The 25,201-nt window shown below is 38.5% G+C and overlaps 2 protein-coding genes across 2 annotated transcripts in view; one reads left to right on the forward strand and one right to left on the reverse strand.

Moving 5' to 3' along the window:
• The window catches only part of COL3A1 (collagen type III alpha 1 chain), a 53,182-nt gene extending 40,539 nt beyond the window's left edge, over positions 1 to 12,643 (forward strand). The window contains exons 33-51 of the mRNA XM_049800961.1: positions 270 to 323; positions 425 to 478; positions 1,095 to 1,148; positions 1,462 to 1,569; positions 1,743 to 1,796; positions 2,319 to 2,372; positions 3,765 to 3,926; positions 4,053 to 4,160; positions 4,984 to 5,091; positions 5,491 to 5,544; positions 5,725 to 5,832; positions 6,477 to 6,530; positions 6,641 to 6,748; positions 8,000 to 8,053; positions 8,278 to 8,385; positions 9,051 to 9,330; positions 9,841 to 10,028; positions 10,215 to 10,457; positions 11,488 to 12,643. Of these exons, the coding sequence (XP_049656918.1) occupies positions 270 to 323; positions 425 to 478; positions 1,095 to 1,148; positions 1,462 to 1,569; positions 1,743 to 1,796; positions 2,319 to 2,372; positions 3,765 to 3,926; positions 4,053 to 4,160; positions 4,984 to 5,091; positions 5,491 to 5,544; positions 5,725 to 5,832; positions 6,477 to 6,530; positions 6,641 to 6,748; positions 8,000 to 8,053; positions 8,278 to 8,385; positions 9,051 to 9,330; positions 9,841 to 10,028; positions 10,215 to 10,457; positions 11,488 to 11,634 (2,100 nt within the window). The 3' untranslated portion in view covers positions 11,635 to 12,643. The remainder of the gene's footprint in view (positions 1 to 269; positions 324 to 424; positions 479 to 1,094; positions 1,149 to 1,461; positions 1,570 to 1,742; positions 1,797 to 2,318; positions 2,373 to 3,764; positions 3,927 to 4,052; positions 4,161 to 4,983; positions 5,092 to 5,490; positions 5,545 to 5,724; positions 5,833 to 6,476; positions 6,531 to 6,640; positions 6,749 to 7,999; positions 8,054 to 8,277; positions 8,386 to 9,050; positions 9,331 to 9,840; positions 10,029 to 10,214; positions 10,458 to 11,487) is intronic.
• Positions 12,644 to 21,602: 8,959 nt separating this feature from the next.
• COL5A2 (collagen type V alpha 2 chain) overlaps positions 21,603 to 25,201 on the reverse strand; it is a 112,243-nt gene continuing 108,644 nt past the window's right edge. The window contains exons 53-54 of the mRNA XM_049815571.1: positions 24,332 to 24,556; positions 21,603 to 23,428 (exon numbers count right to left, since the gene is read on the reverse strand). Coding sequence (XP_049671528.1) covers positions 23,282 to 23,428; positions 24,332 to 24,556 — 372 coding nt within the window. The 3' untranslated portion in view covers positions 21,603 to 23,281. The remainder of the gene's footprint in view (positions 23,429 to 24,331; positions 24,557 to 25,201) is intronic.

Raw genomic sequence — 25,201 nt, forward strand, 5'->3', positions numbered from 1 at the left:
TAAGTTCATGTGGTTTTGGATTAAGTTTAGGGGGGTGGGGGGGGAAGAGAGGATCAATCAATTGGAAATCTCTTATGTCACAAAATGGTGTGATCTCAGAGTGTCACTCCAAAACGTAGTGTGCAACAACACACTGGCATTGTAGGCTTACTTCCATTTAAATATCTTTAGCAACCTGTTTACCCAGAAACATAGATGCTACTGCTCAAAATAGAGGAATTAACATTGTCATATTTTGATAAAAAATATATTATTTTCCAATTCTTCAGGGTAATGTAGGTCCCATCGGTCCTCCTGGTCCTGCCGGCCCACCTGGAGATAAGGTAAAGCACCCACCATAATGATGTTTGATACTGTAAAGAGTCACACCAGTGGCTGTCTCATGGGAAGAAAAATACTTAGTAATCATTCTTGTTCCTTACAGGGCGAGACTGGTCCAGCAGGTGCCCCAGGTCCAATGGGTTCCCGTGGTGGTCCTGTAAGTGATAGTACTTTTCTCCCAGTATAACTTTTACCATGGCTCCTCTAGCCTAGTATAGACATCAGTGTTGCACCTACCCTATCAGGAACACAGGTGGCTTGAGTTCAAAACAAACTAAGCACATTCCACTCCTGTTGACTCTTGGGATTTACAGGTGCTAAGGACTTCAGAAAATCAGTGCTTATAACACTGTAAAGGGATCAGAGGGCTATGGCGACAGTTCAGGGCAAGAGCGTGAGCAATAGTTGTTTCCATCTTGTCTTACAGTTAAGTAAACTTTTATTAGTACTTTTATTCTTATATTTACTTTTTAGATTAATAAAACAGCACATTTGGATCTCAGTTGGATCTGGGGAACACCATGGATTTTGCTCAGGGTTTATACAGATGTAACTGAGATTAGTTTGTCATACTTCAGATAATTATCAGATAATTCCTGAACCGTTATTTTTAGTGCTCAGGAGCAACTGTTGTTTCCAGTTTGGGTTGGGGGTTTTTTCCCCTCCAGAGGCTGATAAGACAAACTTCAGCAGTATTCATGGGAGCATTCTCTAACTTGTAAAGTGAAGCCTATCTTTCCAACATCTTCCATTGCTAATGTTGTTTTTGACAGGGTGAACGAGGAGAACAAGGTCTTCCTGGACCTGCTGGCTTCCCTGGAGCTCCAGTAAGTATAAATACTTAAAAGCAATTGAATGCGATTATGAGTTTTTAGTTTCTGTAAGTTCATCCACATTCAGAAAGGCTTGCTGTAACCCCTTTAATATACATACCTGCTACATACATTTGATTCATTTGCTACTCTTTCTGTACTTAGTCACACACAGAGCAACATTTCTTTATTCTTCCCTTCCTGTACTGTAGACTAATAGAGTTCAACTGCATTCACATTTAATTGAATGTTTAAATTCCCTTCAGAAGAGTATCTGGATAGCGTTTTTCATTTTGAGTCCTAATATAACAACATAATTTTTCTACAGGGCCAAAATGGGGAACCTGGTGGGAAAGGAGAAAGAGGCCCACCTGGTCTAAGAGGAGAGGCTGGACCCCCTGGAGCTGCAGGTCCACAGGGTGGTCCTGGTGCGCCAGTAAGTTTTTGCTGTTCCTTATTGCTACAAAGAGAGGTTTCTTCAGTTCTCCCTCAGCCTCAGGGTGGCGGGGCCCAAGTGCAAGCATTTGAAGTGCTGGAAACTTAATGACACTTCCTACAATTTTAATCTATTTATCAAATCACTTCCTTTATCTATTTCCTTCCATGTAGGGTCCACCTGGTCCCCAAGGAACAAAAGGAGAACGTGGATCTCCTGGAGGCCCCGTGAGTATCTCATTGACTTAGTCACTGATAAATGACTTTATCTATTACAACAAACGTGATGTAAATGAAAAACAAGACCTTCAGTGACTTCGATATCTGCAGTTCAAGAATAATTAAAGTGTTCCAGAAAGAGTAATTAAAGTTGAGGTGTTTAGTTATCTGGCCTACAATGATTTTAATATAAGTAAGGGGCCAAAATAGCTTTTGGCACAATGATCCAAATCTATAAAATGGCTTATCTCAACAATCATTAGATTTACATGCCATCTTTGCCAAGTTTCTCAGAGCCCATTTGTTACCCTTTGAGGAACATACAGGACCTTCGCTTGCAAAAAAAATAGAAAATTAAAAAAAAAATAAAAATTAAAATTGTGAACTTCTTGTTCAGTTACAGGACATTTAATTCAGGTTTTAAGTGAAACAGCTAAATATAATTCAAAGTCAGCTGTTGTACAAAAATCCATTTGTTCGTGTTTTTCCAACCTGCAGAAAATGACAACTAAAAGTATTGATCTCTCATAGGGTGCTGCTGGTTTCCCTGGTGCTCGTGGTCTACCTGGTCCCCCTGGTAGCAATGTAAGTTGCCTTATCCCCTTTTAGACATATATTAATATATTAAACTATATTAAGCTGTGTGCACCTTGGCATGAATATAACATAAGCAAAAGCATTCTGAATATGATGTTTGGACTTAGGGAAAAAATTCTGCAAAAGAGAGTTTACTCTCCTCTTTCTTGTATTATATGGAATAGCAATTGATTCACTTACTGTCTTGGTATTCCTTCTTCTATTATGGTTTTCTTCCCAAAGCCCATCAGAGTTAGTGGAGTCCTTCTCCTGGATCAGGTCCTTGAGTATTTCCGTTGGTGGCAGACATCTTGTATTCTCTCTTGCTTTTCTATGATGCAAGAAATATTCAGTTCAGGACCTTGAATTGGTATGCATTTTCAAAACTACATTTTGTAGATCCCTGTTGAGAATTTTTTTTAGTTGCCTGTAGAATGGAATGGAATAGGATTTAATTATCTTGGGAAAGAGAAGTTTGGAAAGATTCTTTTGGCAAAGTTTCACTCTTGCGATATGGCCTACATCTGACGTTTAATCCACCAGTCTGCAGTGTCCTATTATAAATAGGTATGCTGGTGTATCAGCTAATTCCAATATTTTATACAATATCTGTGTGTGAAGAAAATCTGTTTCATAATATCCTTGCATGTTCAACATGCACCCATTTTTGACTCACATAGTCAAAATTAGATTCTGATTTTTGGTTGTTTAAAAATTAAGAAAATACAAAGAATACAATGGATTTACCCATTTTAAAATCGAAACTATAAATTATCCTTTCTTGTATGGTAACTGAGATATAAAGTAAGAAAATTGTTTTTATGTTTGAATAAACAGATTTTTATTTTCTGTTTTATAGTTACAGACAGATGCAAATTAGAATATTGCTGAATAAAAAGAAAAAAAAGTAGGATTTTATTTAAAGTACCATTAAAGTCAAGGTAATTCTTTCCATTGATTGGCTAAGAGTTTTGATGAAAGACATTTCATGCTGCACATGTCCAGGACACCACCTTAAAGGTATCTGGCATGAGCAATTCAAGAAATCAGCAGGTCTGCTACTATTTCAAATTTCTGTGGCAGAGCCGTGGGTGAGGAATGTGTATCCTGTGTTGGATGCATTACAACCACTGGGCATCCAAAACATGCAAATGCTGCATTATGCAAACTGTATGTCCAGACAGTAGGGAGAAAAAAGTATCAGTTTTGAAAATGGTAGGCAAAAGGATTCTCTTTGTAAGACCAGATCAGATTTGGGTTCACGGGGGTTGGACCCTAAAGCTGCCTTCAGGCAATGACTCTAGTCAGGTTGGCTTTCATGAAGGAAGATCAATGCCGTTAAGCATGTGCTACTGTTTCAGATAACACAGCTCACACTCTTCTTCTTAAAATTCTTTTTAGGGTAGTCCAGGTCCCCCCGGTAATGCAGGGCCCGCAGGCAAGGATGGGCCTCCTGGACCCCCTGGTAGTGCCGGTTCTCCTGGCAGTCCAGGACCTGCTGGAGCAAGAGGTGAGCCCGGCTCACCAGGTGAAAAAGGGCCACCAGGAGCACGAGGAGAAAGGGTAAGTACACGTCCAGCCAGGGACTGTTACACCAATAGGCAGGGATTCTGTCCTTCAAGAATAAGAAGCCCCCTCTTGAATGTTAAAGGTGCTCAGTATTGACTGATCTGACCTTTTTTTAAACAGGGGGCACCAGGCGAAACAGGTCCTCAAGGCATTGTCGGTGGCCGGGGTAACACAGGTTTGCCAGGACTACGTGGCCCAAGTGGTCCACCCGGTATGGCAGGTGCCAAGGTGAGAGTGCATTCCCTGCAGCAGTAGCCTCGAAACTAACCCAACAGCTGTAATCCAGCTGCTAAAAATAGCTTAGAGATACAAAAAGTAATGAATGTGTTGTGGGGGTTTTTTAAATGCTTTTTAGTCCAGAGACCGCCGAATTTACAGTTATTTGTATTTACATCTGTAAGATCAGGCTTTAAAATGTCCAGTAGCCAGCAGCTGTGGCATGTGAGGCTGTCTTTAACCTCTATTACCAAAAGTTCTGGATCACATTGTCTAGAAGTATATAACCACCTTCACACACTTAAGGAGGGTCATGGGCTATAAACTCTTCTTGAGACAAGATTTGAGTCATAGCTTTGCCTACAGCAACTTGTTTATCTTTGCTTAATTCTCAGTATGTTTCTTGCTTAAATATTATGACCCAAACAAGAAAAGTACTTTCACCTCCCTCCAGAAAAGGGGGTCTGAGGCTTGGTTTGTATTTTATCACTAATATAGTGATAGACGGGCATTTTTTTGCTAACTGCTTTGGCTATTGCTTTGGGGCACATAAGAATGGGCACATACCCATTTATTATTTCTTAGTTGGCAAAACCATAAGGAACATTCCTTGGGTTCAATGACCTTGCATGAATATTACCAGCAATGAAAAGAAACCAGTTTGGCCAAGTCTTTCTCTTTCTTATTTTGAGTATTCACCATCACCAAAGTCACACTGGCCCTTTGCTTTATTAGGTGTCCTTCATAATCACTGCATCTTTAATTAAAGATGTATAACGTGATGGTATTTCCCAAGTACATTATCTGCAACTAAACCCTTTCCCTTTTTGTTCAGGGTGAAGATGGTAAACCAGGCACCAATGGTGTCCCAGGAGAACGCGGTGCTCCTGGTCCGCAAGGTCCTGTCGGACAAAGAGGCTTACCTGGGGAGCCTGGCCGAGATGTGAGTGGATGCGTTAGACCTTCCTGCTAGCTTGTGAGTTACAAACGGGAGACTCTGGGAGTCGATATGCTTTAAGGTTCACAAAGCCTCACTCAAGTGCCTGATGCACAGGGGCCTGGGCAGATTACGTTCTCATGTAAGGCGGTGTAGCCTGCTGTCTCTGCTATACCTTTTACTGCCTGTGGACCACATCTGTCTCACTTGGAACTGAACTGATGGCACTGCCCATACACCTACAAAATAATACAGGTCTTGCAGATCTTTTATGGCCCACTCCACCTCCAGGAACTTCTTTCTTGAAAACTCTCTCTTTGATGAGCATTATTTCAGCTTACTGCAAAACAAGCTGTCTATTTGTTGTCCAGTCTATGAACAAACTGTACCACTCTTTTTTTCCAGGGTAACCCTGGCTCAGACGGCTTGCCTGGACGTGATGGATCTCCAGGAGGCAAAGTAAGGAATCACCATTATCTTCAGATTGCCAAATAAATGTTGTGTAGAGATGACAATATACATAGTTCTGTGCTATGTAACTTGTTCCTTGAACCTCCTATGCTCCACTGAATATACTCCTTACATTGTAGTTTTGAAAATGCTTAAATTTATTGTCCTGTCAACTGTTACTATCTGCAGGGTGACCGTGGTGAAAGTGGCTCTCCTGGCCCTCCAGGACCTCCTGGTCATCCTGGGCCTGCAGGTAGCAACGGTGCACCTGGAAAAGCTGGTGAAAGAGGATTTCAGGTAAGACCAAAGTAAATAGCTTACTGCTTATTTACATACCTTTCCTATACAAAATCCATTTCATACAGTAATAAAGTGGAAGTTTGGAAGAGTTGTACATTTGTTACTGTTATAGTTTCTTGGCATTGAGGACCTCTTTTATAAGAATATTGAGGGGAAAGACATCACAGTTTATGTTCCTGAGAACTGTATATAAACTAAGCTCAAAATCCATGTACTTCTTAGGATGCCAAAAAGCACATCATCCCACCAGGCCCTATCTTAATTTCCATCCCATCTGGTGCTCATGCAGCACAAGTGATGTTATTTATTTAAACGAAGGGAGTAACTTTGGAAGTCTTCAAGTTATTTGTGAGAAGTGCTGACACCAGCACAGCTTGAGCACTGAGCACCTCACAAAATGAAGGAGGGGTCTAGTGCATGTGGTATGTATCAGTGCCTACAAGCAGCTGAGTAAGACTAACATGGTAGAAAAAGGAACTGGCTAGAATTCTTGCTGATTATGTAGTGTGTGTGTGTGTGTGTGTAGCTTCCCCTTATTTTCAAACAGCTGCTGGCTTTGAACATACTGCTTATCTGGAAATAAAGTAGTGGTCTATTCAACTCCAAGTGATCCATACCACCTTATTCTTATTGTGTCATAGGGTCCACCTGGCCCTCCTGGCTCTGCTGGTCCTGCTGGTGCTCGTGGTCCTGCTGTAAGTCATATTTAAAGTATTTGTGATATTATACATTCACTATTTCCTGTTATTTGGGCATTTCTCTTATTTCTTTTTATATTCCTTTTATTGCAAACGTGCTCTTGAAGGGTCCTCAAGGTCCTCGCGGTGATAAAGGTGAAACTGGTGAACGAGGCAGCAATGGCATAAAGGGTCATAGAGGATTTCCTGGTAGCCCTGGTCTCCCTGGTCCTCCTGTGAGTATTTTGTATTGGATCGGGAATTATGGCTGATCTTAGTTTCTGTGGTGTAGGTCCCAGGTAACTAGTTAGCTTTAACTAATTTACTGAGGAAGGAAAAAAAATTATAAAGAACCTGTGTGATTTGATTGTCAGATGTTTTCAAAAGTCCAGATTCCCTGAATCAACCTGAAATAAGTATTAATAAAGAACTGGGAGAAGCTGCTAGGAGCTAAAGCTGGGTTTGCTATAATCCCTATCAGTTATGTGTCTGCCTGTGTCTTGAACAAACACTTTTTGCATTCATTTATATAGGCTATTCCTGATTAAATTATAAAAGGTAGAAATAGGGGTTGAAATATCTGTCTGTTAGAAATCTATGCTAGACAGACAACTAAATCCATGAAAAAGCTACTCCGAGTCCAAATACCTCCCTTCTGTCAGTCATCTTTTGCAGTAGTTAATATTAGGGCAAAATGGGCATGAAATTTTACACTACTGAACTGTAAACATGCATTACTGTTTTGAACAGTTCTTAATAGCTAACAGAATTGAAGGGTAATAGACAGGCATGCCGTAGGTATTTATGACAAGTAAAAATTTAAAAAGGAATTTATACTGAAAAGAACTATTACTAGCACTCATGATACAAATGAGAATCAAGAAACTAACTTAATTAATGTACCAATGGTGGCAAAAAGATGGGAGTGTTAACTATAAATGCCACCAATACCAACCTATTTAACAACACAATATAACCTGTTGTCTAACATCTAACACAAGTAAAAAAACCCCAAACTAATAAATTCTCAGTTACACTATGACAGCGAGATGATCAATGATTTTTAAACATATGGCTTAGTTCTTTGTGGTGCATAAATAAAACAAGTTTTTAATGCATTTGAAAACATGAGTGCTTGTCAAATATTTAAATAAACTTTACTGGTAATATGATTAAAACTGCAGCATTTTGAGCCTATAGCTATGTATTCTTATGAATACAAGATTTCATCCAAACCTCATTGATGTTGGTTGGCTTGCTTGCATTTGGGGTATCACATCACTAAGATTTTTTCATATAGACAGCATTTGATATTATTTTCTGGTTAAAGAATGGCAACCATTCTCTCTCATACCTGACATAGTCTTTTTATAAGAATGTGTTTCATATAATCTTAAAAATGTTTTCAATGTCTTTACTTAAGGTACATCCAGCTAGTTGCAAAGTATTACTGAGAGGTGTATGACTTACTTTACTTTTCTTCATAGGGTCCCCTGGGTCCACAAGGTGCAATTGGAAGTCCAGGAGCTTCAGGTGCAAGGGTAAGAAAAACTCCTTACTGAACATAACTGGAAGGAAGATTCAGACTGTTTAACAAAAAAAATTAAAAAATAAAATGGCCATCTTAACAGGCAACGGCTGAAGAAAGAGAAAACACCTGATAAATTGTACAGAAATGTTTGAAATATCTCACAAAGTATTTCTGGATTTGAGATTATCTGGTAAACAATTTTGACCATATTATCTGTGTTCAACATTGTTTTAGGGTCCCCCAGGACCAGCCGGGCCGCCTGGAAAAGATGGCAGAAGTGGCTATGCAGGTCCAATTGGTCCTCCTGGCCCCCGCGGTAACAGAGGTGAAAGTGGCCCTGCAGTAAGTAAATTGTGCTCATTCAAACAAACAAATCTGTAGGGATTATTCATGAAACATAGGGTGCTCTCCCATTTAAATATCTCCCTCAGAAAATTCTGTATTTCATGGACAGAGTTTGCGGTAGGAGGTATCTAGCTATCAAGGCTAAATTAAAACAAATACAGATTACTTGTAGTTCAGTGTAACTATTGATACCCTGGGCATTGTTATAGTCTCAGATAACCATTGACTTTTCTGCATACAAGGGGAAGCAGGATGTCCTCTTCGCTTCAGAGCACAGACTCCCTTTGTCTTGGAAGCTATGAAGTGGGTTTCCTAGACTCCTCTAGAGACACCAATGCTACAAAGGTCACTAGCATAGTCACTTCTAAAGCCAAGAAATGGTTATTCTCTGGATTTTGGTGGAGAGGGTTCCTTCTCCTGCTCAAAACTCAGACAGAAAAAGGACAGTCACAACTTGACAAAATTAGGAAAAGAAAATTCCAACTTTAGGAAAATAAAGGCCCAAAAAGTCTAACAGATGTTTACAGCAAGTGCCATTATTTAATGAATATGTAAATTAAATGTTTATGTGAGAATTCTCATTTTTTAGGATTAGGGCCCACATGGACTTTTAGTTGTAACCTGTGATCTCTACTTAGCACTATGTTCGCTATTTTTTTTAGGGTCCACCAGGCCAGCCTGGTCTTCCTGGTCCTTCTGGTCCTCCTGGTCCATGTTGTGGTGCTGTGTCTCCCCTGGTCGGTGGTGAAAAAGGTCCAGTGGGCTATGGGTATGAATATCGAGATGAGCCAAAAGAAAATGAAATCAATCTGGGTGACATCATATCTTCAATGAAATCAATTAACAACCAGATTGAAAACATCATTAGTCCTGATGGGTCACGGAAGAATCCGGCTCGTAACTGCAGAGATCTGAAATTCTGCCATCCCGAGCTCAAGAGTGGTATGTTAGGTTTTTATTTTTAACAATGATCGCGGATCTTGATTTTTATTATTTTTTCCATGAATGCTATTGTCTCTGAGTATTTAAATGCAGAGATCTGCTATAAAAATCTGGGGTTTTAAACAAATGTCATGATAAAGATGATAAATGTAATAATAATTTTACACTTTAATTCACTGTGCATTTACATAGTATATACACTGACTTCACTCCCTACATGCTTATAAGTGAACGTTTTTTTTCAATAATTTTATGGAAAAAAACATTACAAGTATAAGTTCTATGTTTATTTCTAATGTCAGTCATATAACAGTATTCTCATGAACTCAGTATATTTTTATATCATCTTATTTTCTATGTGGCATCTCTTATGTCAAAACTAATATGCTTCCTAATTCGGCTCAGGAATCTGGCATAGAAATAAGCTTCTCTCTCATGCAGTCGGATTCTTCTCCAAATATATTAAGCCCCCTAACACTTTTTTTTTTTTTTTTTTTTTTTTACCTCTAGGAGAGTACTGGGTTGATCCTAACCAAGGCTGCAAGATGGATGCTATTAAAGTGTACTGTAATATGGAAACTGGTGAGACATGCCTCAATGCTAACCCCAGCACTGTGCCAAGGAAAAGATGGTGGACCAGTGAAAGCAGTGGAAACAAACACATTTGGTTTGGAGAATCTATGAACGGAGGCTTCCAGGTAAGAATTACCACAGTTAACGGCCCAAAAGGTAGTACACGTATTGTACTCACATACATCACAATGTACTAAAAAATAATCCTGAAATTAAACTAAGCTAAACATTTCATGGGTGAAATATAACTATATGGACTGTCCCTAGACATGATTAAACAAAACCTGTTGCTTATGTGTCGTGCTCTGCAGTTCAGCTATGGTGATCCTGAGCTTCCAGAGGATGTCTCAGAAGTTCAGCTGGCCTTCCTCCGCATCCTCTCCAGCCGTGCCTCCCAGAACATCACCTACTACTGCAAGAACAGCATTGCCTACATGGATGAAGCCAGTGGAAATGTTAAAAAAGCTCTGAAACTGATGAGCTCTGTGGAGAGTGAGATCAAGGCAGAAGGAAACAGCAAATTCACATATGCTGTTCTGGAAGATGGCTGTACTGTAAGTAAACAAGACCTTAGTATGGTAGTTTACTAAATAATTCCCTCTCGAGGACTAAACCTGTAATAAAGGAAGAGAGTGCTTTGCAGGACCTGGGTAAGGAAAGGACACAGCTGCACCTAACTGTACACCAGAAGTGTCACTCGTGTAGAAAGTGAGGTGTGGTCCCATTCAAGTCTGGGCTTTACAGGTATCTCCTTGCTTTAGCATCAAAGTCAGGGAAGTCACGGTGCCCAAGTTTTGATCTATCTCATGTCAACTCTAAAACTAAGAGCAGTAGGAATCATCTTAGTCATACAAAAAAATCAAGGCTAGCTGATGCAAGCCATGGGCAATGGGAAGGGGCAAATACAGTCACTTCGCAGATGCACCATTGCTTCACTGTGCCTTGCTTGCTGCAGCAGGAGGTACTGAGGGGTAGTGGTAACATCAGTGAGCATGCTCGTCTATGAGTATCTGCAGCCTTTTCAGTAACAAATAAATACAAAACACCGTGACACCATCCACAATTTGTGTCCTGCTATGTTTAAAGTCCCAAAAGCCCAACAAACACTGATGTGTCTGGCAAACCTGCCATTTAAGGATGCATGAACACGTCTACTTTGCAGCCATTTCTTCATGAACGTGAAGAGCTACTTCATTACTGCTGTCGCTTTTTCTTGAGGCCGAAACCACTTTCCAGAATAGCCATTTGTACCATCTTCCAGCATGCAGACCACATTTTAGTCCTAAGTCAGGGCACAGGCACCACTCCAGAGTACCCTAGTGTCCATCAGGGATCCCATCCCTTCTGAGCTGCAAGGTCTACAACCCCACAAGACCTCACAGAAAAGGACCAGAAATGAAGAATGTCTATCTATCTACATGTTCATTTCTACAGAGACTGCAACCAGTTTTCATGGTGTTGAGAGACACACATTAATATCAAAAGAGAAAGTAGTAAATCCAGTAAACTGTACGATAACTTTCACATAGCCCAACACTGATTTCTCTAACATGTTCTCCTTTTCTTTTCTTTTTAACTTCACAGAAACACACTGGTCAATGGGGTAAAACAGTCTTTGAATACAGAACGCGCAAGACAATGAGGTTGCCTGTGGTTGACATTGCACCCATAGATATTGGTGGTCCTGATCAGGAATTTGGCGTGGACATTGGCCCGGTCTGCTTCTTATAAATCAAAGACCCTGCTCTTTCTGAAACCCCAGCAAACAGATTCACACTCCAACTGTGCTCCTTTGTTTTAGCCTTGTCAGCTAGTACAGGTGACCATCTGTATCCCAGTTATTTATTAACAAAATTTCTGGGGGAAAAATCAATTTGATATTAAGGGTTATTTTTTTTTTTTTGCTATTACACAAACTACAATAAAAATGCTTTTTTTTTGCTCTATTTTTTTTACCAAGTTCCATCTTCAAAACATGTCTCCGTGGTGCTATAATACAGCTTCAACACTTAATAAAACAACACTGTGTTCTATTAGTTGAATGTTAGCCAATTTACAAAGCACTGATTGCTCCCAGTACCAAACTTTACCCTTCTTTCTAAGATGCAGTCCATAAAGCTAGAAAGACCTCCCTGTTTCAACTACCTCAACATGGACAGAAACTGGGATGTGTCTGATGAGTCAAACCAAAACTCAATCAAAACCCATTGGTCAATTCAGTGGAATCATTTGGTACAAAACTGTCTATTTCTGTACTGATTAGCTGTGAAAAAGTACAGTGTATTTTAAGAGTTTAATACCTTAATGTCAGTAGTCACCATAATTTTATTGTTGGATTGTATTCTGTTATCAAAGGTGCTTCTCTACTTTCCTGTCATTGCTGGTCAAGACCACTAAAATTAGGGAAGTGTAAAAGACTAATATGATGGTGCTAATGTATTTTTCACTCCTAACTCTGCAAGTCAGGGTTATTGACTTGCTTAAAAAAAAAAAAGAAAAAAAAAAGTAAAGGATTTAATGCAATTGTAAATGTCTCCTGTCAAAGATCGTCATTGGCATGTCATAGTTGAGAACTTTCTCCCTTCACTCTGTAAAAGTCAATAAAGATGCAAAATTGTGAACTACTTCTGTCACGTTAACACATTTATAGTGTTGAAGGTTAACCATCTTTGTAAGCTTTTATATGGTTGTTGGTCTATTCCTTACAGAGACACATAATAAAATATCTTAATAAAACTCATTGTTGTTTCATAAAACTGACTTTTTTTTCTTATTTTACTATTCATATCTCTCTCTTCAAACAACTTAATATGGCAGGACACAACTCTGGTACCAGTTTAACTGATTTTTTTCTAAAATAATTTTTTGCAGGAAAACTTGGTAATCCTAAGGGATGCAGTTTATGGCATCATACTATGATATTTTCTTTCTTACGTTTTCCACTCCATCCAGTGGCTCATTTTTTTCAAGCACGGGGAGCTGCTCTGGCTATCAGCATGGATTCATGCTACTCAGTCTTTCCCATGAAGGAAAGCACAGAGCCTGCCCCCACATCATTACCGCACCACAACATGTTGCTCCACAGCTCAGGATCATTAAGAATCCTCTACATCAAGGTCAGAAGACAAAAATTAGGGAGAAAAAAAATCAGGTTCTGAAAGGTTCTCACTGGTGATTATGGATCATGCATCCTCAGGATACTTTCTGGATTAGACCAAGCAGGGAAAATGGGCAGAGAAATGGTGTTTAAGAAACTTCACCAGATTTGGGTCTAAGCCAAGACATGGCCCTGCTCTAGCATCACAGAATTCAGACATGCCCACACAGAAGCAAAATAGTAAGTGTCTGGGGAGACCTTAACAGCACAAATGCAGTATCAAAACAGGCACAACTGTGCTTAATGCTACATAAAAGAATAGTGCCAACAATTCATAAAGAAATACTGGCTGTTGCAGGAAACCGCCTCATTTTATGGTGAAAATACCTACCATTTACAGAAGATGAGAATTACATGTATGTAATAATATTAACCTGAGATAAATTACATGGTAGGAAGTCTTTCGATGGGAGTTGAAATTTTATGAAAGCAGCTGGTAAGAAGTCTGACTGGTGGAAAAAATGCATTGGAAAAAACCTCTTCTTAATCCCCACAGCAGAAAAGAAAAGCCTCTGTAATCTCCAGTACTACTGCTGCTGAGTGAATGGCTGGTAACAATTATTACTCAACCTCAAAACTGAAGGTTTGGGGGGGCTTTTTTTTCTAAAGGAAACATATAGTCATCAACTTTTTGATTAATAATTTCTACTAATGAAAGGTGATTACTGGAATGTTTGTAGAAAACACAAAGAAATAGCCAAGACCACCAGAAAGTAATAAATCCAACTACCTTCATTTTTTTCAGAGGATCACTTATTAAGCCTATTTTTTAAAAAAATCTGATTTAATGTGTCAGCCTGCAAAAGGCTCTAGCTTTTATTTCACATGGGAAATATAATTTTTAAAAAAATAATCTTACCTGACTCTTTCAGGCTAGCAGCACCATTACTCACCTTTACAGAGCAGCACATCAAGTTCATAGACTACGTTACTTCTAGGAATAACTCCCTTTCACGCAGGTAACTAATAAAGGTCTTTCAAGGCTGTATGGAAGCACCAACACCTGCTTTCAAGCTCTAAGATAAGTTGATTTTTAAGCACATATATACAAGTTTATCTTCCTTTGGCATTTAAATTTAAAGTTGTATTGGATAAAAGAAAAAAAAGTAGTCTACATACACAGTTGAAAGAGAGGCATGAAGTCAAATGAGAGGCATTAAAAAAACCAAGGAAAGAAGTTACCCACACAGGAGTAAGAAGACTGATAATAAGAAATTTCTCATTCTGATCCACAGCTTCTTATTCAGTTATATGTTACACCAGTTGGTATTCATATGCTTCATAGCACCATATTACTATGGCTCTTTGGGGAAAACAAAAAAAAGAAACAAACCCCCCTGCCTTAAAGAGTTTGCCAGATCATACCAACAGTTTTAAGATATCACTAATTTAGGTTTTAGTATTTCCTAGGAACTTCATCTTTCACAATTAATTATCACCTAAAAGGTGTAGCCCTTTTTCAAGACACCAGAGCTTTTTTTTTTCTGGTGAATGTGGACTCCCTGACTCTTGTTTGTGGCATAGGGACGATTTCAACACCTCCTTTCTACATTCTTTATGGAAATTATGTTTAAAAAAAACCCCAAACACAACAACAATCCAGCAAACCCTTCTCTAACAGAAAAACTTGGCTATCTGATTAAGCCCTAATTTTAAACAAAGGCTCCTAACACCTGCAACTCACTTACTTACTTACACAGTCTTGCCTCCCTCTGAGTGGTAGGTAACGCATTCTCTGCAGCTGTCATACCTAGCAGCTGCGTGGCTCCAGGCACTGCTTTAAAAACCCCACAAGACCCCTTTCACAGCCCTTAGTTGGTGCAGCATGAGAAATCACCGTGGAAGCAGCTCGGCCTCAGCAATCCTCCCCACTGGAGAGAACTGCTATGGGACAGCTACTGGCAAGAGGTGAGTTGTTCCGAGAGTTTGTGTCTCTGCAGCTCTTCACCTCAGCCGTACGTTTGCAGCTAGAACCAGGCCAGGGCAGACAACTGCTCACAATGGGGTTGTGATGGTTTCTGAATTTGAATACCTGCTAGGATTTTTTCTGGAAGCTGGTGAATTATCAACCACTTTCCCTGCTTAAAAAAAAGGAAGCTAGACATTTAAATAAGCAGCAGTGCAATTTGTAACCCTTGCTTTGCTGTGATATCAGCCAAATAATCTTAAGCCTCTATTTGCAGGCAGTAACTTGGAAGAAGAGCTCTTGATAAGAATTTTGAATTCATAAAGGAGAAAGTACTTCCCAACACACGCTTTGCCATGCTATGGCTGTCCTGATAGCTTTAGTAGAGATATCAAATTTCTAGCGTTCTTGTCAGCTGCATATTATTTATATAAGCTAGGAACTGTGTTCTTTTGGAGGACCGGTTATTAGTTACGACAGTAACACAGCTTCACTGTAGTCGCCAAATTAGAATATATTTCTTATTACAGTTAACGTACCCATTTCATCCAAGACCAAAACCCTAATAGTGATTTGAAAAATCAAATCCATTTGTTTTCACCAGGAAAGAGGTCGGGTCTGGCAGGCTATGATTTTTTAAACCAAGTGCTTCTCTTCTGGAAACGTGAGTAATGAGGCAGTTGTTGCACAAATCTTAAGCTACAGTAATTTATGAAATATTTTTATTATGATTTAGCATTTTAATTCAATGTGTGCTTGTAATCAAACATCCGTAATTGTATCTTACTATGCTCGTAAAGAAAAATCTGTAGAAACCTAGATTTAAAGTACTAGAAGAGAATGATATTTTGCACGAGGCTTTAGGAGGTTTTAGGATGTGTGTCTGCGTACCTGTTCACAGGGAGGAGGTGAGTTGTAGTTCACCCTACACTGAGGGATTGCTGTTCCAGGATGAATAAGGTCCACCAGAACAAAATCCTGGTGGTCTTGTCTTCTCACCTGCTCTTTGTCCCACAATAGCTTCAGCCTAGAGGATGTCTTCTGGAAGCATTGACTGTAAACTACACTGCAGCTTTCCCATCACAGCAGCTGCTCCTGCTTGTGACATCTCCTTCCTAGAAGGCCATCGGTCATCATCTTTTCTCTTCCTCTTTAATTATTTTTTTTTTCCATAAGTTGTACCTGGCAAAGCTATGCTTAACCAAAACTCCTCTCTGACAGAGGAGGTTCATGAAATAAACTGCATGACCTCCTTTCAGTATACCATTAGCCATGGACATCTCTGGGTTAAAGGCCAAAACTTAAGTATTTTGCTGAATCCATGTCCACATCCACTGAGAACAAAGTCATTAAAAGGTCACTCTTGGAAGCACTGGAGAGGTTCCAGTTTCAGTGGGGTTTTGTGAATGTTCCGATCATAACTCACATTTCAGCTTCACTGTTTTTGTTATGGTAACTCCAAGGTACCTGAAAAAAAGGCTACTCATTCCTCCTTTCAGTTTGGTAGCATCTGCAAAGCAGAGATTAAGATTCCTGTCAGGAAATGGCTGAATTGATATGGCAGCAGGAAACGCTTTTGACTTACTCTGATTTTTGTGTAGAATCACACAGCATGTTCTTTAGAGGGTAGGGGCTCCTGAATTACAATGATGGCTCCTACAACTGTCACAATCTTTTGTCACTGTTGTGTTTCTGTGTTGCAGGGAAGACTGCTCCCTACCAAACATGTAAAAATATTTTGCTGAAGTTTCTAGAATTGTAATAATGTTATTTTGTTATAATTGTTTGCTTTTGTATCAGATTTTTCACTTAGTTGACTGAGGCCAAAAAGCAGTTCTGTGATGCTTTGTCAGATGTGAACTCGAATGTTTTTTTTCTGCACAAACACTCCTAAATAAGGCTGCAGTCTTCCCTGGGGGATGGATAGTAATACCTCAATTGAGGAACTAATTTTGCAATAGAAACATTTGGTAGTGCACCTTTCTCTGATACCGAAAACACCACAGATCATAATGCTTATGAAATATTATTTAGAGAAAACTTAAGCCAGAGCTTATAGAAAGATGGCTTCTTACTCTTCCGGCAAGGAAATAAAAATGTGCAAGAAATTAATGTGGGGGATGGAGAAACAATTGACTCTTCTAACACCCTGCTCAAACGAGAGTGTTGCCTGCTACCTTAATACTTTTCCAGACCTTTCCCCAGCGAACGATACAACATATAATACTGATAGCACAATACATTATCAATCAAGCTCTCCGAGTTTTTCCCATCTAGCGTAAACCTATAAAGCATTTCAGTTTTAACCTTTGCATCACTATGCTCAGGTTCTCCTGAACACTGTCCAATCCACTGTCTCGACTACAGCACATCCTGTTTCTCATCACTGACATTGTGTCCTTTCTCCTTTGGCTTGTGGAAAAAGCAGATTTCTTTTACTGTTCCTAAAGATATTGTCCAATAGTCACCTCACAGGTATGAGTAGCAACTTCACAAGAAAGCTGGTCTTTTGTACCTAGGTTTCCCTTTGTGACTTTGGGACAGACAGGGTTTAACGCAGGTGATTCTCAATTGTAATTCATCATATTCTTCATAATGGTTCTCACCATGGCTATTTGATACATTAATAAGCATTACCTCTGATATCAACACAAGCTAAATTTCTGAATAGCATGACCGCAGGTAAAATAGGCTATGTAAAAACATTCTACCTCTTAAGAAACTGAATCTAACTCTCTAGTAGCACTCTAGCAATTTTGCTCAAGAAGGCTCCTTTATGGATTTTCTGAACTCTGCAGAATGTGCTTGAAATCACACACTTTAACAAAATCTTTATACTCCTAGCAAGCAAACTGTGATCCAGTGCACACAATAATCCAAAATCAAAATGATGTATTTTTTTCCTAGCATAAACATAGTTTGGCCAACTGGGTCTATGGGTCCACAGTTTCTTTAGCATTTCTATTTCAGGTATTGAACTGCTGATTTTATTTTACCTTTTGTGATGATTTTTTTTTTATGATAATACCACCATTGCCTAATGCTGTCATTTTTACCTTGTTTTCTCTATGGTATTTGCCTACTTGCAGGGAATATATTTTTCTTCCATTTGCACTTAGTTCTGCTTTTCCTTTTGCAATTGTTTTACTCTCTCTTCCTGGAACCCTATTCTTTCTATAATTATCCTCTCTCAGTGAGACCAACTGCCTAGTGAGTATTAAATCTTCAGTATAGCCTCCGCTTCCTGAAAAAAAATAATTTAAAAAGATCCATAGATTATGAGAGTGTTTACCAGCCCAATAACTACTTTGCTCAATCTCAGGCAGCTACAGGAGATAAAAGAAACCTAGGGGTTCGTACCCTACAGCAATAAGAAAAAGAATGTTTTTTTCCCTTAACCCATTTTTAGACTCTTTACTTGCATTCGTAGAGGAAAAAAAAATAATCTTCCTCATTCTCCTCTATTTGCTTGCTATGTTTTGTAGATTTTGGTTGTATTGTTTCTAGCTATTATGCAGCGGCACTTTCCTTCTTACATTTCTGTGTTGCTTGATGCATTATTCTACTGAATGTAGTACTCCTGGTACTCTACAGAATGTTTTTAGTATTAAAAACTTAGAACTGAGTATTTGATTGTTACAAGGAAGCTAACAGATAGGCAAGGAAGGAGTCTGGGAGGGGGAGGCCATGAGATTTGAACTTGTGCTTTCATGCACCCAGAGACAAGCGAATAACCACTGAGCTAGAGGGGAGTACCAAAACAAAAGAGAAAGGACAAGGTCTGTATGGAAGCGGGGGGGAGGACATGCCTCTTAAGCTGCTCCACTAGCCTTTTAAAAAAGCAAACATTGAGTCAAACCATAATTCTTCATAGTCACTCTAAAACTGAGGTGCATAAATCCAAAACTAATTGGGAAAAAAACCCCTCTTGTTCAGGGAGGACTTAAACCATCAATTCCTTGTTTGCCTGACATTTGAAGCATCCAGAATGGCTCATTATAAAGAGCTCTCTGGAAGAAGGCTCCGAGGCAGTAGGGAAGCTATGATCATATTTAATGTATGCATTCAGAGCTGGGATCGTCTAGGAAATACAGATGGAGCAAGAACACTTTATTTTCTTTTTACAACATTAATGTTACTTAATCATACAGTATACAGCACAATATAAATACTGCCCAGTTAAACCACTGGGCATGTTAGCTGATGTATCCAAGAAACTGTAGCACTGTGATCAGTTCTGCCCTCTGTATCTCTTTCTGCTCAAGATAAATTAAGAGAATGTCAAGCAGTAATAAGAGAAAAAACCTTGGAGAAAGCTTTATTAAACTCCTTACAAAATAAAATACATATTTAATATAAAGGTGAAAGATCACTAAAACTAGTCAATAGCAAAATAAGAATATGCTCAGCAATACTTGAATCTTAATTCTTTGTTCATTGTGCTTGCAGATAAACATTCCTGGAAATTAAAAACTTTGTTTATCATAACTTCCAAGGCCCACTGAGCATATCCAAAAGATCTTTCATGCTTTTTCCTCCCTCAGCAAGAAAGTATTTTTTCAAATACTTAACTTGAAAGAAATCTAAAAGTAAAAAACACACTGTAAAAAGTGGTCAGTGTTAGGAGACACTGCTTGAGAAAATAAATCCAAAATGGATTCTACTGTACAGCTGTATAAAATCTAAGCTGTGAAGGTGAAAAATTAGTGTTAAAAACTCACAGCCCTGTAGACCAAAGCTGTTGCTTTTCATACTTGACTGCTTTTTTCTGTTCTTGGCAAGATATTAGAAAGGATAGGTTCCCATTCCACTGATAGGGCTCCTTGTACTAGGTAAGCTCTGCTTCGTCCCCAGTCTGTAATCAGCTGTGTAATTACATACAAAGTCTGGTATTTTAGATGTAGAGGCACAGGGATAAAAGCACAACAGCGATGATGCAAGCAACTTCAGAACAAACATTGTAAATCCAGATGAGTTGGTTAAAATCAAATTATAAAAGAATCCACATGTCTTTCTCTAAATGTTCAAGATATACTACTGTAACAGCTCCACCACTGATGTAAACATAAAGTGAGTGCCAAATTATGAGCAGTGAATAACAGAATTTTACCTTCTAGCTGAGATTTTTAGTGAATAGTTGCCACACAGCTATTGCACTACTGTGTTTGAGAAACCAAGAGAGAAGGTGTCAGCTACTGGCAGTCCTGGGGTTCATTTCTCACTGAGGACAGGTCAGTTATGGAAAATAATAGCAATGACCAACTCTTATAACTTTAATTTAAATGCAGTCTCATTATATTGTCGTAACCACTCTCAATGTTCTTTTGTATCATTTCGGACTCCATTTGCAACAGACAGAACTATGCTAAATGTCATAGCTGGTATTTACTTAATGCTACTTTATAAATTAATCCACCTCTTGCAAATTATCAGCTTATTCATTCTAGATTCATGAAATTAAAGCTGTATTTACATAAGGCTATGCCACATTGCCTGAATAAGAGGTTAAAGCAGTGAAATTTCAACCCCCACCCCCACCCCCCCTTTTTTTTTTTTGTCTGCTTAAAAACATTTTACAATACTTTGAGGAATGCTTAAACAGGGGAAGATTTGTAACGTGCATGTATGCTATAAACATAGTTAAGAGAAGAAAAAAGCATGTCTGACCACTTGCATTATGAAGACTCCTCAGCTAACTACTTGGATTTCCTGAGAGCTCACACTTCAAGTGAGACTTTGCTTTGGTGATTCTCCAGCGATGGTTTTTAGAGAGTATTACCTTAGACTGCTTTCTAGTTAAAGCTCTTTTTCAGTGCTCAAGGCACCTGGTTGAGGAAATACTGCATGCTTGATATGGAGATAGAGATGCAAAGAGAGACTTGAAAAGAAAAAAAAAAAGTATCCTACATAGTGAAATACTCTTCTCCTTCAACAACTTCACAAAAGATTTATACTAATCATGGATTATAATACTCTGCTGATGAAAATCAGGTATTGCAAATCAGGTATTAAAAATAACTTTCAAACATGCATCTATACTCAAAATGTTATTTATTTTGTACATCTGGATAAATATCCTGCAGAGGTATGATCACGGCCACTGGTTATCTACCTCTGCATGAACATGTTGGAGCAAGCCATTACACCTCAGATTATTCAGTGAAATTAATGTTATCTAAAACTTCTCGAGTGTCCAATATGATAATGCATGAGTCACATATTTATAGATATTTCATGCCAGTAAAAAAAACCCTCACAGAGTTCCTGCTTGGGTAATAAAAGCAAACAGATAACACCAGTGTGAACCTGTTAACTGCCCTATTCCCAGTCTCCACCTACCCTGTACTGACATGCATATGGACAGCCTGGAAAATTGCAAAGCTCCTACCCCTTCAGGAGGAGGAAAGGAATGTAAATTCTTGCCACCATGCAACTTTATGGTTTGTCCAGAAACTGTTTTCTAAGAGCAATAGCTTACATTGAAACTGGGAATTGGCCAAGTCATGTTTTATTCAGCTTGAATAAAATTTCTCTTTCTCTAGAGTCTCAAACAATACTAGTTACGTAGCTTTAATAGGACTGCTGCTAATTACTTCACACAAATTGATGCCTATCTTGCAAAAACTGGCACAGAGGTCATTATTCAAAATACTTTTATATTCCTATGTGTAAAATACTTCAGGACAATACATTGCAAATGAGTTATTCAAATAGCAACAAAAGTTAAGTACTTCTATTTTTAATTTCTTAGAAATGAACTGATATGGAACACGCTGGAAGGAATTCTACAAAAAGGAAACCACTTACGTAGCTAGAAGCATGTATTTAATTAAATGCTTTGCAGAGATACATGAATAAAGCTATGTGCGTGACTTTCTTTAGGGATGGCCCCAGCTGTTTATTTATTTTTTTTAAAAGGAACAAACAAAAAATGTGGAGAGCACAGATGCAATAAAGAAACAAAAAAACTAAGTTTGTACCCACATACTTTACAAAATAAAGCATGTTAGTGGTACAAAACATTCTATATACTGTATGACCAACAAATAAATGCACTGTAACATTGTTCTCTCAAACACCATAAACCTAACAGCTAAGCTCTGAAAATGACATTGACAGTAGGCATCTTTATTTCATCAGCCTTCTACAGAGTAATTTAGCACCATCACTTTTTTGTTGTTTTTGCCCTGCCTATCTCCTTTCTCAAAATAACAACAGAAGCATAGCACCTTTTAATATCTAAAATAAAAACAGGAATATTAAATGCATCCCAACTTCCAGAGATGAGGTAGCTCATGCTAAGAAATGATGGAACTTTCTTGCCTTGACAATTCAAGGCCAGTAAGTCAAATTACTGGTGATGCATGTCTGGATGTGAGCTAAAACCAATTAATTTCTAAACTTTCTTTCTCTTTATTAGCAATTGGTCTGGTATACATGTGAATGATTTGCAACATACATAAATTGGCACCATATACAAGACATCCGTATAATTTGATATGTAATGGCTTCTTAGATGGGCAAGTATTGGAGAATCAACAAGTATTGGGTTTAAGATGTATTTTGAAGATTAAATAATTTAATGGAATTACACAGATACATTGTGAGAAGTGAAGTCTGGCCTTAAAATTTAACATATGGGACACCCCTACTGAAAACTTGTATTTACCCCAGTAGTATTTTTACTTCATAAATTACTCATGGCTATGGAATACTCTTTTGAGCAGACTATTACATAGGAAAGTGCAGGAAAGACAATGCCAAATTAAGATGATCTTGTCTGAAGAGATTTTCTTCTACAAAAGATAGAGTTTTCTGCGAATGGCTATCATACTGGCAACGACACGGAAGACAAACTGGGGTAGAGGGAGTAGGTATGATTGAAATATAGCCAACGGTTCACAAAAGTGGTCTACTTTTCTGTTATTCAGTATGCATCCAAGCAAAAGAAATAATCCTTAGAGCTTTACACAGTCCCACATTAAAACTATCTATTTTGAATACCTGTAAATTTCAAAATAATTTGAAACAAAAGTGAGAAAAAGAAGATTCGTATTACTTTTAAAAGGTGGTCATCGATCCTCTTAAAATTGTACTGTTGCACTAAAAAGTTGGTTTCAATCATTTAAAACGGAAGGTTTGTAAGTAAAATAAATATTCAAAAGGAGGCCGGGCATTTAAAAAGAACTGTATATACAATGCTGATCCAATATCAGCCATTACTTCAAGAGTCTCAGGATTAACTTCAATCAGTCTAAGTTCATGTGTTTAACTGCTGCTGTTGCTGGGTAGTGTGTTAATTTCCCCCCTTCCTCTTACACAAAGCAAACTGGCCCAATTTCAATTCCAAACTCCTGGTCGGTACTGCCAATGTCCACCGGTGCAATATCTATGATAGGTAAGCGTGCCACGTTCTGTGTTCTGTACTCAAAAACAGTCTTGCCCACGTTCCCATTACGTTTCTGGAGGGGGGGGGGAGAGGGGGGGTGGAGGAAAAAAAAAAAAAAGAAAAAGAGAGAAAAACTTAGGCCAGAGCTCATGTCAGAAACAGCCTGAATTCCAGCTGGTTGAGCCAGTTGTCTGATAATTCAGAAGGATCTCACTGTATCTTTGCTAAGCAACACACCCCCACCCATCCTGCACCTTGGTTATTTTAAAATGTATATATCTTGCGCTTACAGTGATGAACAGACCTGTCAGATCGACACAGCAGGATTTCCCCCTCAAGCTGGATTGATTCTTATGTTGTGAAATTCTTCTCTATGTGTTAATATGCACCTGCACACATAATCTCGGGCTATACTACTTTAAAGCACAGAGAGTATTCTAATTTATTTCAAGTGCAAAACTAAATTTAGAAATATTTTGCCAGTATCTTAGACTTGACTGAGAATGCTGTTGAACATGAAAAAATTTACTACTTGCTGCTTTTTATGCCCACTAGGTAATTTTGTGGGGAACACTTTCCTTTCCAACTCAGTCTTATACCAATGAGTTTCCTCTAGCGTATTGCTGCAATAATCTTACCCATCTGGCAGACAAATGCTTGAGGTTATCTGACCAATTTGTGTGATTCCACAGAGAGGTAAACAAATACTGGGAAATGCAAAATGGCAAGATACGTATCTTAGTGTGCTCACTAATAGGTAGTAATTTGTAAATATCCTCTGAATAGTTCAGACATCTATTATGTGAAGCTAGAACTGTAGAAATACCTACTTGATCGGTTACTTCTATGATTCAGGATAAAATTCTGCAGCATTTTAATTACTTCACTCTATGGATTTTTTTCTAAATCAAGAAAGAACTGTAAAAGGACAAAAGTCCTTTTTCTCCATAACAAATGACAGAAAACCCAAACTTACAGAACAGCTGTCATGAAGAACAGTGTATCTGAATCGACTGTTTCCCTCTGCTTTGATCTCCAGGTCATTGGCCCCTTTCAGAATTACAGCTTTTTTCAGATTCTTTGTCTGGTCATCCATGTACCCAACACTGTTTTTACAAAGGTAAGTGATATTCTGGGAAGCTTCCTTTGATAGGAGGCGCAGGAATGTCATCTGCGTAACAGCTGTATCCCCATACACAAACTGTAAAGATGAAGAAATAGATCAACATATATTACATGAAAATTCATTAAGGGTTCATGAATTTCAGAAACATCTGCCATTATCGTAACCCTTTCCAGCATGACTAGCAGGAGCCCTATTACATGAAATCTAAGAACGGTTTCTTTTGTAGTTTGCTGCCAGTTGAGGACGAAGAAATGTAGTCACCCTGTAACAGGGATCATTTTGGAGAATTTTAACCGTAAAGCTCTCGTAAACCGCAGCTGAACAACTCTAAGGCAGTTGGGCCTCCACAGACATGCCAAGTTTTGGAATGAATTCTGCCTTATTTCAAAAAGGGATTCTGTAGGAGCTAAACCTTACATATGAAATAGTGCATTAGAGCCACCTCAAAGTAGCTGAGAAACATCAAGCACAGAAAACCCTTTTATGGCGCACCTGCTATATTGCAACTTTAACAACTTGTTTTCTACAGGCTTTGTATTGTATACATTTGCATATGGGCTTTATCATCTAACTAACTTGCACCAAAGTTTGACGAATGTTTTACGAAGTGCCACTGTTTCTATAAGAAACAGAAACAATTTTTCCACCACTAACAAAAATCGTAAAATTCCTGAGATTTTTTTCCCTATCTGTGCAGGTTTCATTTTATTCATGCTTTAT

This window comes from Accipiter gentilis, chromosome 1 (genome assembly GCF_929443795.1).
Source record: "Accipiter gentilis chromosome 1, bAccGen1.1, whole genome shotgun sequence".
NCBI lineage: Eukaryota > Metazoa > Chordata > Aves > Accipitriformes > Accipitridae > Astur > Astur gentilis.